Here is a 13,588-nt window from a genome sequence, read left to right as displayed (position 1 = left end):
CAATGAGGTATTATTACCTCACACCAGTTAGAATGGGTATCATCAGAAACTCTACAAACAACAAATGCTGGAGAGGGTGTGGAGAAAAGGGAACCCTCTTGCACTGTTGGTGGGAATGTAAATTGATACAGCCCCTACGGAGAACAGTATGGAAATTCCTTAAAAAACTAAAAATAGAACTACCATATGACCTAGCAATCCCACTACTGGGCATATACGCTGAGAAAACCGTAATTCAAAAAGATATACATACAACAATGTTCATTGCAGCACTATTTACAAGAGCCAGACATGGAAGCAACCTAAATATCCATCAACAGATGACTAGATAAAGAAGGTGTGGCACATATGTACAATTGAATATTACTCAGCCATAAAAAGGAACGAAATTGAGTTATTTGTAGTCAGGTGGATGGACCTAGAATCTGTCATACACAGTGAAGTCAGAAAGAGAAAAACAAATACCGTTGGCTAATACATATATATGACATTTTAAAAAGTGGTACTGATAAACCTAGTGGCAGGGCAGTAATAAAGAGGCAGATGTGGAGAACGGGGTTGAGGGTACAGGGGTGAAGGGGAAGCTTGGATGAAGTGAGAGAGTAGCACTGACATATATACACTACCAAATGTAAAATGGATGGCTAGTGGGAAGCCGCCGCATAGCACAGGGAGATCAGCTTGGTGCTTTGTGACGACCTAGAGGGGTGGGATAGGGAGGGTGGGGGGAGGGAGGCTCAAGAGGGAGGGGATATGGGGATATATGTATACATATAGCTGACTGTTGTACAGTAGAAACTAACACAACATTGTAAAGCATTTATACTCCAATAAAGATGTGGAAAAAACAAAAAGACACATGCACCCCGATGTTCACTGCAGCACTATTTACGATAGCCAGGTCATGGAAGCAACCTAAATGCCCATCAACAGACGAATGGATAAAGAAGATATGATGCATATATACAATGGAATATTACTCAGCCATAAAAAGGAACGAAATTGGGTCATTTGTAGAGACGTGGATGGACCTAGAGACTGTCATACAGAGTGAAGTAAGTCAGAAAGAGAAAAGCAAATATATAAATTCATATATGTGGAATCTAGAAAAATGGTACAAATGAACAGGTGTGCAAGCCAGAAATAGACACAGATGTAGAGAACAAACATATGGACACCAAGGGGGGAAAGCGGTGGGGGGTGGTGGTGGTGGTGGTGGTATGAATTGTGAGATTGGGATTGACATGCATACACTGATGTGTATAAAATAGATAACTAATGAGAACCTGCTGTATAAAAAAGTAAAGAGATCAGGATCAAAGAGATGGAGAATTTTCCATCTCTCTGGCCAGCAGAGCACTAGACCAAGTAACCGCTGGTGGTGCCTTAGGCTCTTTATGTGTGGTGTCACACAAGTGTCAAATATGTCACAAGGGTGGGATCCCCGATGTGTTAGGAGGAAGTCTTGGATCCGAGGCCTCTAGGTGGTAACTACCTCATGCTCCTATGTCTTTTGGGGAATCCATTAATTATTCCTTTCATCTGCCCAGAAGTTTAAGGTGTTCATAAGATACATAAAAAGAATTAATGAGCAAGTATTCTCAAGTTTACCCTTTGTAAGAGGCGTTGAAAAGATACAAAGGGCAACACAACAGATAGGACAGTAAATAAAGGGCAGACTGTGACATTTAAAATTTTTTTAGAAGTTATTGTCAACTCATGGATGAGCAGAAAATTAATAAAGTAAACCTTTAGTAAAGCAGTGACAATGAACATTAAAAGAGAAAAAAGGAAACACATGTTAACAATGTCTAATGGAGAACATTTACAGGACTACCTATATGGTGTTACATTTTCTGGTTTGTTGTTAAATCGACCATTTCAAAGAATGGTTAAACTATTATCTCAGCTTCACAAGTTATACAAATCTTTTTGTTTGTACAGACGGTGTGAAAAGTTCAATAAGTTTGGGCTAAAGCTAATTCACTCAAAATCCAAAAGTTTTGATTCAAATAGGAAAAGATGGTTGCAACAGAGTTCATCTAAACAAAACAATAGCTAAGCAGATATACACTTTATGACTGAATGTAAAAACCTTGCTCTTTTATGTATTGCTTTAAACATAGTTTTAAACACTTGTGCAGCTAATAAGATATTATAATCTAAACACACCCCTACTTTCCTTACTTTTGTTACCGAGAAAATTGTGGCATGGATTCTCTGTGATTGACCAAAGTTAAAACAGTCAATTGATGGGCAGAACCAGACTAGACCTCAAGCTGCCTAATAATTAACATATGCTCTTCCTGCTAGGCTACCGTGCCTCTACTCCACCACAGAGGGAACGTGTGGTGTGAATTAACCTTTGGAAAGTGTAATAAAGGGTGTGTGCTTGATGGTTGCAATTTTATTACATAATCTTGATATATACATATATAATTGAAGAAAGGAGAATTTGTTGTTGTTCACCCTATTAGATAAAATGAGAATTTCTGATCAAATTAAAAATTAAATAAAATGAAAGTTTAAATTAAAATGAAAATTTAAACGATATTATGGATCACATTCAGATTTAAAAATCTGCCTGTTTGCAGATGGATGTATGGATGAATCTTTGAGTAATCAGATGAGCTCTGTAAACACTTAGATGATACTTTCGTTCTCGCAGGTCTGTGGTTGGCTGGGTCTCTCCCTGAGATCAGCTAGCCCTGCCTTCCAGAGCAGTCATGGTAGAGAGTTCAGACTCGGTAGCAAACTATGTGAGTTGTTTTGGAAAACTGCATTAGCTCTTGCTAGAGATAATTTTGATATTTGCATTACTTACTTCAAAACGTATTGCCTTTTAGGTCCAAACTTGAAACATGGAAAGGACTTTATTTAGTCATACTGGCTGAACATATAGTTTACATGGAAGGTCTATAATAACTGATATACCCATGGTAAAAAATTATTGCTTTATAGAAAAAAATATTATATATTAAACCACGCATTCCAACGGATCTTAGGAGACTACGTAAAATAAAAATTAGTTCGCAAAAATAATTTTTAAATTCTGTTCAGGGTATCATCTACTTTTCTATTACCAGAAGCACATCTGTGGACTCCCAATCTCTATGCTCTCAAGTGTAGGACATCAAGGAATGGCCGATGAGCAAAGGTACTCACACTTTTAGTTAGGCAAGTGCTGTTAACCAAACACTTTTAGAAAGGAGCATATTATTTATTTTAGCAATCTGAATTCCCCAATACTCACCTCACATGATAATCGGTTGCTGGCCTAAGATCCTTCAGGTTACATTCTAATTCTTCTCCGCTGCAAAGAAAAATCATTTCTTAGTCAATGATACCAGTTTCAAAAATAAAACAGGTTTTGGATTTGGGTCTCATGGTCAGGTACCAATAGCGATTCAAGAACTATTATTTCTACTTCCACCTTAAGTCAGAAATAAACTCTCCTGCTTGGTATTATCATTTTTCTGGACTAGCACATGAGATTCCTTGAAATAGTGTCATTCTGGACCTGGAAAACGGCAAGGCTAACTTATGAATAAAATTCCAAAATATCTTACCACTTCTTCAAAATGACTACATAAAAATAAGTAAATAAGGAAGCAAGCTGAACAGAAAGATACCCAGATAAACGTAAGTGTAAATAACAGCACCAGCTGTCAGCTGAAGGTGGCTCCCAGACTTGTCCTGGCAAGAACCCCAATAGCTTCAACTTCTCAACTCTCTTCAAGAAACCTCAATCTGCTTCCCTCACATGTCAATACTAATAAACAGCTCTCTTACAGATGCATGCCGATAAATAGCTCTCTTACACAAAATAAAACCATTTATTTGACCAGAAGCTGCAGAAGAACCTTGACTTAATCATGAGGAAACCACCAACATTCCAGAAAATACGTAATGTTCCCATTAAAAAAATTTTTAAAGGTGAGAGGGGTGTGTGTGGGCATAACTGTATTCTTCACAAATGTCAGTATCTACCCAGCCACAAAAAAGAATGAAATTCTGCCATGTGTAACAACACGGATGGACCTGGAGGGTATTGTGCTTAGTGAAATAAGTCAGACAAAGACAAACACTGTATGCTATCACTTATATGTGGTATCTGAAAAATAAAACAGACAAATGAATATAACAAAACAGAAACAGTCTCACAGATATAGAGAACAAACTAGTGGGTACCAGTGGGGAGAGCGAACTGGGGAGGGGCAAGATATGGGTAGGGGATTGAGAAGTACAAACTACTATGTATAAAGTAAATAAGCTATAAGGATGTAATGCACAGCACAGGGAGTACAGCCAATATTTTATAATAACTTTATTTATATTTTTTAATTAATTAATTAATTTTTGACGGCGTTGGGTCTTTGTTGCTGCACGCGGGCTTCCTCTAGTTGCAGCAAGTGGGGGCTACTCTTCGTTGCGGGGCGCAGGTTCTCACTGCGGTGGCTTCTCTTGTTGAGGAGCATGGGCTCTAGGCACGCGGGCTTCAGTAGCTGTAGCACGCGGGCTCAGTAGTTGTGGCATGTGGGCTCTAGAGCGCAGGCTCAGCGGCCATGGCACACGGGCTTAGCTGCTCCGCGGCATGTGGGATCTTCCCGGACCGGGGTTCAAACCCGTGTCCCCTGCATTGGCAGGCGGATTCTTAACTAGTGCGCCACCAGGGAAAGCCTACGATAACTTTAAATGGAGTGTAATCTATAAAAATTTTGAATCACTACGTAGCATACCTGAAACTAATACTGTATGTCAACTATATTTCAAATAAATAAATAAGATTTTAAAAAAAAAGCATTGGATAATTCCCAAACGATTTAATCACAGTGAGGCCGCCAAACACTGTTGCCTCCCAGTGTGCTGGAAGAGGAAGTACATAGAACTACCTTGATGAACGCCTCCCACAAATGTTAAACCTGCATCTGATCAAGCTCCAGAACTAACTGTCCATTTGTAAGAAATATGGGGGAGGAAGATTAAGTTAAAGGATACCACAAATTCAGATTGGTAACAAAAGTGATTCACTTTTTGCAACTGATCAAGAATTTTTAAAAAGATGGGAGATACACCTGAAAACTATAATGTATGCCAACTATATGTCAATAAAAATTTTTTAAATTAAAATTTAAAATATAAAGTAGCTATTCCATTTCCAAAAAGGGAGACTATTCTAGATTTAAATAGATTTATGAGACCTAACAATCCCAGGCAATGAGTAAACTTCATTTGGAGTCCCAGAAGAAGAAATCAATATTAAAACACATTTTTGAGACAATTGGGAAAATCTGAATATGACCAAGGTATGAAATGATGCCAGGTATTATTGTCAGTTTTCCTAGATGTTAATGACATTGCAGTTACGTAAAAAAAATCTTATGTTGATCCATATTGAACTATGTAGGAGTAACTGATGTGTTATCTGTGAGTTGCTACCAAATGCTACAATAACAACAACAACAACAACAATAATAGTAATAAAGGGGATATGATGCAAATGTGGCAAGATCTTAATAATTGTTAAATCTGAGTGATGGTTATCTGGGGGTTCATTGTTGTATTTTCTCTATGTTTCTGTATGTTTGCAATTTAGCCATAATTTTTAAAAAATTTTAAACTTATTGCCCTGCTAGTGATATTTAACACTTTTGTTTTTGAAAAAGTATGTATACATGTCAGTTTTCATTATTAAAGCAGAAGATTGGGGAAAAAAAAGTCAGTGTCATAAAGGACAATGAAATACTGTGGAAGTGTTCCAAATTAAAGAAGGCTACAGAGACATGACAACTAACTGCTGTATCTGACCCTAGAATGGATCTTGTCCTACAAGGGGAAGAAAAATGCTACCGCAGACATTATTTCATCAACTGACGAAACTGGAATGTGGATGATAGATTGGATAAAAGTATGGTATTGATGTAAAGTCATGAAGTAATGGCATTGTAGCTATTTAAAAAAATATCTTAGGAAACACACTTCAGTATTTAGCAGTAAAGGACCATGATGTATAAAACTAATAGGAAAAAATACAGATTAAGAGGAGAGAAAAGGCAAGAGAGGAAATCAAATAGTAAAGCAAATAGAGTAAAAAGTTAATAATATGTGAATCTGGGTAAAGCATAAAATAAAGAGATAAAAAATAAAGAGATATTCCTTGATCTCTTTATTTTTGCAACATTTATAAGTTTGAAATTATTCAAATAAAAATACTTTTTTAAAGTTGCAAACTGGAGGCCAATGTCCACACCCTGCATGTGCAGTTCTGTTGTTTGACTTGCAGTTTATCTTTGAAGTTTTTTGAATTTGCTGAATCAGTTTAACATTAGGAAGGTTTACATAATAATTCAGATTTTTAGCATTTCCTTTAAAAAAAATTCCAAGGAATCAGCAAATCTAGGCCTACATTCCCTTATGCAACAACCTACTTTAGGTGACTGGCAGCTGCTCCTTCATCGATGAAGACAGGAGTGTTCCCGTTCACCGTTCACCTCATTCCCAAGCTTCGTACTTTCTCACTTATGTTACCTGCCTGCCTCACTGGGCACTTGGGACTCTAGCTCCTGCCACCAATGACCATCATGCATTGACAGAATCTAACTGTTTCTTGGTGGGCTGGGGGAAATGGTGCTCTATATTTTGCTAAGGTCACTACCAATTCTGACTTTTCAAAATAGAACCCAATGGTTGTGAGCCAGAGCAAGGGGTCAGGACTACATTCTAAGCACAGTGATAAAGCACTGCAGTGTTCTCACAGGGGGGAGGCTTGTCCTGACTTCTGTTTTTGCAGCGTGGAGGCTGGATGGGAGGAGAGCAAGAGTGGATGCTGGAGGAGCCTGAGGAGACTCTTGTAGGAGTCCAGGAAGAGAGGACAGAGCCCTACGTGGCGGCAACAGGAGAGAGTGACTAAAGGGCTTCCCTCTGTCTGTCTCTCTTTCCCCCTTTTCTTTGTCCAGAAAAAGACAAGTCCCTGGAGCAAGTTAAGAATTAGAAATGGGGCTAGGGAGATGCGAGGTCTGCAGCAGGGAAACAGAAGAGAAAAGCAGCTTCTCTGGCAGAGGAAGAGGTGGGCTTTGTGTGACCATGTTACACCGGGTTTGGTCAGTAGTTCCCAGGGCCAGTCACAGAGAGGTCAAACAAGTAGTTAGAACAAGATGGCCTCTGATTTCCGACTCTGCAAATCTGAGCAGTGTCAGCAACTACAAAAGAGAAAAGATTTGACCCTAAAAATTTTTTATCACATCTAGAACACAGCTATAAATCACTTAAATGGTTAATATCTGGGAGTCCATAAAGTGGAAGGGGATAATCCCTTATTCGGTGTGCTAAACTTTTGACGATTTAAGATAGCCTCCGAATGAAAAGCTTTACTGCACACTGGAAAACTACTGTAGAGGATAAGAAGGAGGGTGAAATGGAAACATCGTAGAATTTTGAAAAACAAGACTAGCACAAGGTCTGAGCCTAAAAAGAGGTGATCATAGAAGTGCGTGATATATGTAAAAACTAAGAGGCATGCTCACTTTTTGCTCTGACAACATTAATGGAAACTTTTCTTTAGTACTACACTGGCAAGCTAACATAACCAAGTGACATATTTGACCAACACCAAATAGCTGTATAAAAGTCATTTCTGATTAGCAATTACCCTGCACAAAGTTAACTCTTGACATTACAATTATCACTAATTCTTAAAAAGAACTATTTAAAGGAAAATTTGCAAAGCCATTAAATTTTTCCTTTGTTTTTTCTTCTCCTTAGTAACAGCAATTTCACGTTTGGCAGCTGAGAAAAACACATGGAAATATACGCTACCTGTAAATTATCTTGTATTTTCCATCTCGTCCTTTGTCTGACAGAGCAACCTCGTAGCTGTAGGGGAAGGAAAGACCACTGTGGGGTCCACACGAAAGTCCAACAGGGGGAGCCCAGGACAACACAACCGTTCTTGCCTGAATATTAGAAACCTGAGGAAGAAAAACATGAATCAGACACTACACTTCTCCCCAGAACATTTTGTGATTATTAGTAGTAGCATTAAAATGGCTCAGATTTAACTCAAGAAAAACGAATTTATTTTAATTTACAAATTTACTTTAATTACCAAAAAGAACCCACCCATCCTATATGGCATTCTTTTGTCAAAGTCCTGATGTCCAAACTATAGCTCCTAAAACATCTGTCCTTATTATGCAAACTTATGTCCAAGTCTGATGCAATTCACACTTGGTCCTCCAGAAAGTAAAAATAATGTCACGTTTGAGAATTTTTCTAAAGGTAAAAAGTTGAACATCATATTTCAATAATCTCCATGATGGCCATCGTATTATGTGGAAGGAACCCACATCCACAGGTACTTTCCAGCGGCCTCCAAGCTTTGCTTGATGTCGAACTCTTCTGCAAAGCCGAGACCTTTCAAACCACGCTCCCCGAAGTCCTGCAGGTTCCTGGGAAAACCCAGTACGGGGGTGGGGGTGGGGGGTGGGGGGTGGAAACGGAACCATGGCCCAGGCTGACAGACGGCAGAAATATGTGTGGAGATGTTTCACCTCTCTAGGCTCTGCTTTTATCTTTTGCTTTAGCCTCCGCTCAAGGCTTCATTTGAACAAAGGAATCTGGGACTCTCAACGCCCCAACTTTTCCCTCTTATTTAGGGCTTCTCTGAAGCACGTTCTTACACTATCTCCCAGGCATACTCGGCAGGACTGAGCCCCAGCTGCCCGCAGCTGTAACCTGCTCATTAACAGACCCTGCACTGGCTTCTCCTCTGCAATCTCACGTCTCTACTCTAACCGTGCTTCCTGGGGCACCTCCCCACTTACACCATTTGCCTTCCAATCTTTGTTTCAGAGTCTGTTTCTGGAGAAACCTAATCTAATGCACGGTCTAATTCTTTAAAATAAATCTGTCAATGCATTTTAATGTTCTAATTTTCTAAAGTTTATTTTGTTGCTCTCTAGATATTGGTCTGGATAACATTAAAACAAAATGAGAGTTAAAACATACATTAAAGCTTAACGTTCATACAAGACTTTATAGCTGTAGATTAGAGTAGGCTGTGGATGGAGATGTCTAAACTACTAAGTCTCTATCTTTTTTTCTTCTATTTTTGTCACTATCTGATCTAAATAAAGGGTATTAAAATATAAGATAATTTAAAAGCATGAATAATAAATATGGAAATGAATACTGAGTTTCCCTTTTCAGTCTATCACGCATTCCATTTTGAGCAGAGGTCCCTCCATATCATCTCTGTTCCAAATAGATACAGCATCATTATATATTTAACCAATTATTTAGTCAAACTCCTACTCATCCTTCAAGACCCTAGGCTGGCCTCACTACCCCCAAGTAGCCTTCCCTGAAATATCCTATCATCTCTCTGTTCCACAGCACCTTGCTGCTATCTCTTCTACTCATTGCTAATCATGTTAATAGCATTTGCCTACCTTCCCCACTGGACCGTGGGACTCCCTAAGGAGAAGGCCTAAGTCATATTCAACTGTGACTAGTGGCTGCTTAGTAAATGTTGAATGAAAAATAAAAATCAAAGGGAATAAGACAGTCTGAGTTTCTGATACAGGTAACAACAGTGGATGGCAGACCAGCATTAAACATCTTTAAAAAAAACCTGGAGAGACACTGTTACAGAATTGAACTCGACCCTTCTTGCTATGGCTCCAGACTAGCAGCAACTCTCCTGCCTGCTCCTCTTGTGACGGCTGTGACCTGCCCTTCAGCATGCCGTCCCCTCTCACGCCCCTGAGACTTAGCTCTGGACTTTCCCACTTTCCTGCCTTTAACAAACTTCCTTTAGACCCAGTTCAAATGTTGCCTTTGCTTATTCATTTAATCATCATAGCTTAACTTGTGAGGGGCTGTGGACACAAAGATGATTAAGGTATGACCTCTGCCTGATGAAGAGATGCGTGAGGGGCCTCACGGCAGATACACTGAGCACAGAGGGGCCCATGGCAGCTTGAGGCCAATTCAGGAAAAGTTTCTGTACGGTGCTGCCTGACTCCCTGCTCAGGATCAGCAACTGTTTTCTTTGTGCTCCAACCACATTGAGCGGGCACCTATATTTGACACTCATTTCATTATCCTCCGCTTTACCTGGTTATCTGTGTGTTGTTCCCCTGATTAGATTTTAAGGCAGCGTTTCTACCACATACACCATTGTATTTGCTGAATTCCTTCACACACCATTAATGAGTAATCTTGAGATACTGGATATTATATTTGATTTTTAACTTAAAACAAGGTATTTTGCTATGAAGAGTTCAGTTTATAATTTAAAAAGATGCTGATTAGGTACAGAGGAACATTCAACTGAGGTGGTAAGTGGCCCAATTCCAAGAGCACAGTATGTAGTAACACTGATTCCATGAATGGTGGTGTGAAATTAACACCACTTCTCAAAATAGCTCAGTCAAATGCTAGCACTTTAGATACTGAACAGGTATCCATAAATTCACATCCTTTTAAACTCTACTTTTTTCATCAGCTATTAAGAATTTACTCCTAAGAGTTCTTATCACAAGAAGAAAATTTTTTCTTTTTTTCTTTCTTTATATTGCATCTATATGAGATGACGGATGTTAGCTGCACCTGTCGTGATAATCATTTTATGATATACGTAAATCAAACCAAAAAAGAAAAGAATTTACTGTCTTTCCTTTAGGACTTGGTTAAATTATTACTTAACTCAACAGTGATGTACAACACCTGAAGCATCAACTAAACTAACGCTCACCTTTCCCCGAGGTTCCCTGAGCAAGCCTTAGGAAGGCCAACTGTCATGTGAACACAGACCTCTGTGCAAGTGCATCCTTCCCATCAGCCAGCCTATCAGAAGTGCACCTGGAGAACTCAGCACCATTTTCAAAGGACGGCGGCTTCTGGGAATTCTTTCCTGGATCTGAGCAGCCTGCCTCCTAGACTACTACCAGAGTTGAGAGACCCGTTCCCTCCTGTGCTCCCCCCTCCCTCCCTCTCACTGACTCCTGGGCCTCAGGTTTCCTTTCTTCAGGCATTGGAATCCTGAGAGAAAGAGTGCTTTGTCTCTGTTAGAACTTGGAACTCACTCCCACTCCAAGGTTGATGCCAGGAAATTACACGGTGCCTTTCAAGAGAGTGTCATGTAAAGGGGAATCCTCAGCAGTAGATGCCTTTACTCCAAGCATCCAGGGAGGTGATAACTTTAATGAGAGATTCAGAACTCTGGGAACTAGGCTGGGTTCAAGCCTACTGCAGAGCAACAGCATTCGTACACAAGCTTCACCTTCATTCATTCAGTCTCTCTCTCTCTGGTGAAACTTTCTCACCAGCGGTGACCACTGAACTGAAATGGGGCATGGCTAACCTGATCATCACAATGATTGTCATGGCTGTGATCCAAAAAAGGAAGTTTAGAAGCCATAAAACTAACTGACTTGCTGATGCTTAACGATTCTACCATAAACAGAAATCAATCTCCTTTGTAATGGTGATAAAAGTGGTGATTTTTAGTTACAAAGTTATTGGACAAGATCCAACGTGACATTTGTTTCAGCACTAGTGATATAAGAGTCTGCTGTGAAGGTTACTAGTGTTAAGTCTGCATAGAAATTACTTAAACTGCTTTGAAGTATCTTTGAAGGACTCATAAAACCATCTACTTCTAAACAATTACACACTGATTAGAAGTCATTTTTGTCTATGTATTGATTAAATATAGATTTGAACGTGAGAACAGCTGCTAGTTAAAAGCATATACATATGCATACACATATTCGCAAATGATAAGACCGCATTATCTTGTACCTATTTCGTATGTAATCCTTAGCTCTCTTTCTCCTTTCCCCTTTCTCTCCTGTTCATCCCAGTATATTAATACTATTCTGTGAAATTTTACTTTCTTAGTTTTCAGACTATCTTATATGCAAATGATATTCATTATTTGGATCAAAAACACCATTTACTCTCATAAAGTTACTAAGTTGTTACTCTCGTGTTCAAAAATATTTCTATGTAAGTTAGTAGCTTCTAAATTTGGTCTTTGGATTTAACTATGTGGGAGGTCTGCTGATCCAATTTAGGGAGTATGTTAAGAAAATATTACCATAGAAATATTGGCTTCACTTCTGAAGTACCCATCATGAAAAATAATAACATAAAGGAAAATTTAAAAGGAAAAGGTCAAAGAGATCATTACTCCAAGAAATGGATGCTCAAATCCAGGAATTTCAGACTCATCTGCTACTAAAATTCCTTTAGTGCTAAGAACCTCAAATCTGTTTCCAGATCTACTGCTGTTTACGTTTCAAGGGATTGCTTCTTGCAGGGACAGTTGTTCTTCTTTTAGGTCAGTTTACTCACTTCTGGAACCAACAAATCAATTGTTTCTACAAGCTGAACATTAGCGGATAGAAACAATGCAGAACCACAATTCCAAGTTACATTTATTTACATCCTGAAAATAAACAGCCCAGTATGTGGGAGACTTCATCTAGCACCACCATCAGAGCAGATTAAACCACGTTAGGTTGGAGCTGGCTGGTACTAGCAGAGGTTAATCCGTAAACCACTTAGAATCATATCAGCTTAGTTCTGTGGTACAGCAGTGGCTGTATGAGCACAGTCCCCAAGACACCTAATTGTTACAGTCTCGGGACAAAAACCTTGTATATTTGTACCCTGTTTTATTTAATGGCTAAGTATTTGGATATTTATAGTATCTGGGTTTCTGAAGAGTAAATGACTTGCTTAATTCAGGGTGCCCAAAGTTCTAGAAAGATGACTGGAATCTACAAGTCCTCAGTAATGTTTCTAACACCTAAAACAAACCATCCGTAAAACCTTGAAGAAAAATATATGTGTTTTATTTGGAGGTGTTACCAGGTGCAGCTGAAAGAAAAAAAAATTTAGAACAGCAATCCTTCAGACAATTGTGTGCCGAACTTTCTGCAGCTGTTTCTTTTCCTAGAAGGTGAACAGCCCCTCCTTCCCATTTCAGAGTATAGCAGGGAGTTTCACTTTTGCCTAATGATATGCTAAAAACTCTAGGAAAATACTCCATTCCAAGGACTCTATAAATAGCATACAATTTACTTTTCAGATAGTCCCACATGGTATTTATTATCCGACCTTTCAAAGGTAAGGAAACTGTGGCTCAGGGTCACAGAGCCAGTTAATGGCCACGCTGGGCTCCAACTCACAGGACCCTCCTCTGCGTGCTGCTGCCTCGCACTCTGGCTCCCAGCCGTGCCCACATCCCACCAGGCTGGCTGAGCCTCGTGTGATGCTGGCCAGCCGTCAGGTATCTGTCTCACCTGGCAGAACCTCACTACAGCCACTGCAGGCTGCCACACATTTATTTACCAAGTACATGTTAAGGGCTCACAACGTGCCAAGGGCAGTGCTAGGTACTAGGAGCACAAAGATAAATAAGGCACAACCACGAGTAAGAGTTTCAGGCAGAGGGGGGAGGAGAGGAAAGAAGGGAGAATAATGGTGTGAAGAACTAACAGGGCTGGGGAGGATGGGAGGACTGTCATCCAGCAGAGAAGGTTTTTGTGGGGACCAGGGGTTGGTATGGTGGGCAGAG

The 13,588-nt window shown here is 39.5% G+C and overlaps 1 protein-coding gene across 2 annotated transcripts in view; it reads right to left on the bottom strand.

Annotated features, from left to right (window-relative positions):
• Positions 1–13,588, bottom strand: part of FNDC3B (fibronectin type III domain containing 3B) — a 357,932-nt gene that overhangs the window by 94,919 nt on the left and 249,425 nt on the right. For both annotated transcript variants that reach the window (XM_082654911.1, XM_082654912.1), the window contains exons 8-9: positions 7,816–7,967; positions 3,254–3,313 (exon numbers count right to left, since the gene is read on the bottom strand). In XM_082654911.1, the coding sequence (XP_082511037.1) occupies positions 3,254–3,313; positions 7,816–7,967 (212 nt within the window). The remainder of the gene's footprint in view (positions 1–3,253; positions 3,314–7,815; positions 7,968–13,588) is intronic.

This window comes from Grampus griseus (assembly GCF_964374135.1).
Source record: "Grampus griseus genome assembly, chromosome: 5".
NCBI classification, from domain to species: domain Eukaryota; kingdom Metazoa; phylum Chordata; class Mammalia; order Artiodactyla; family Delphinidae; genus Grampus; species Grampus griseus.
The sequence above is the reverse complement of the archived record's forward strand: the minus strand, read 5'-3'. Positions and strand labels throughout refer to the sequence as shown.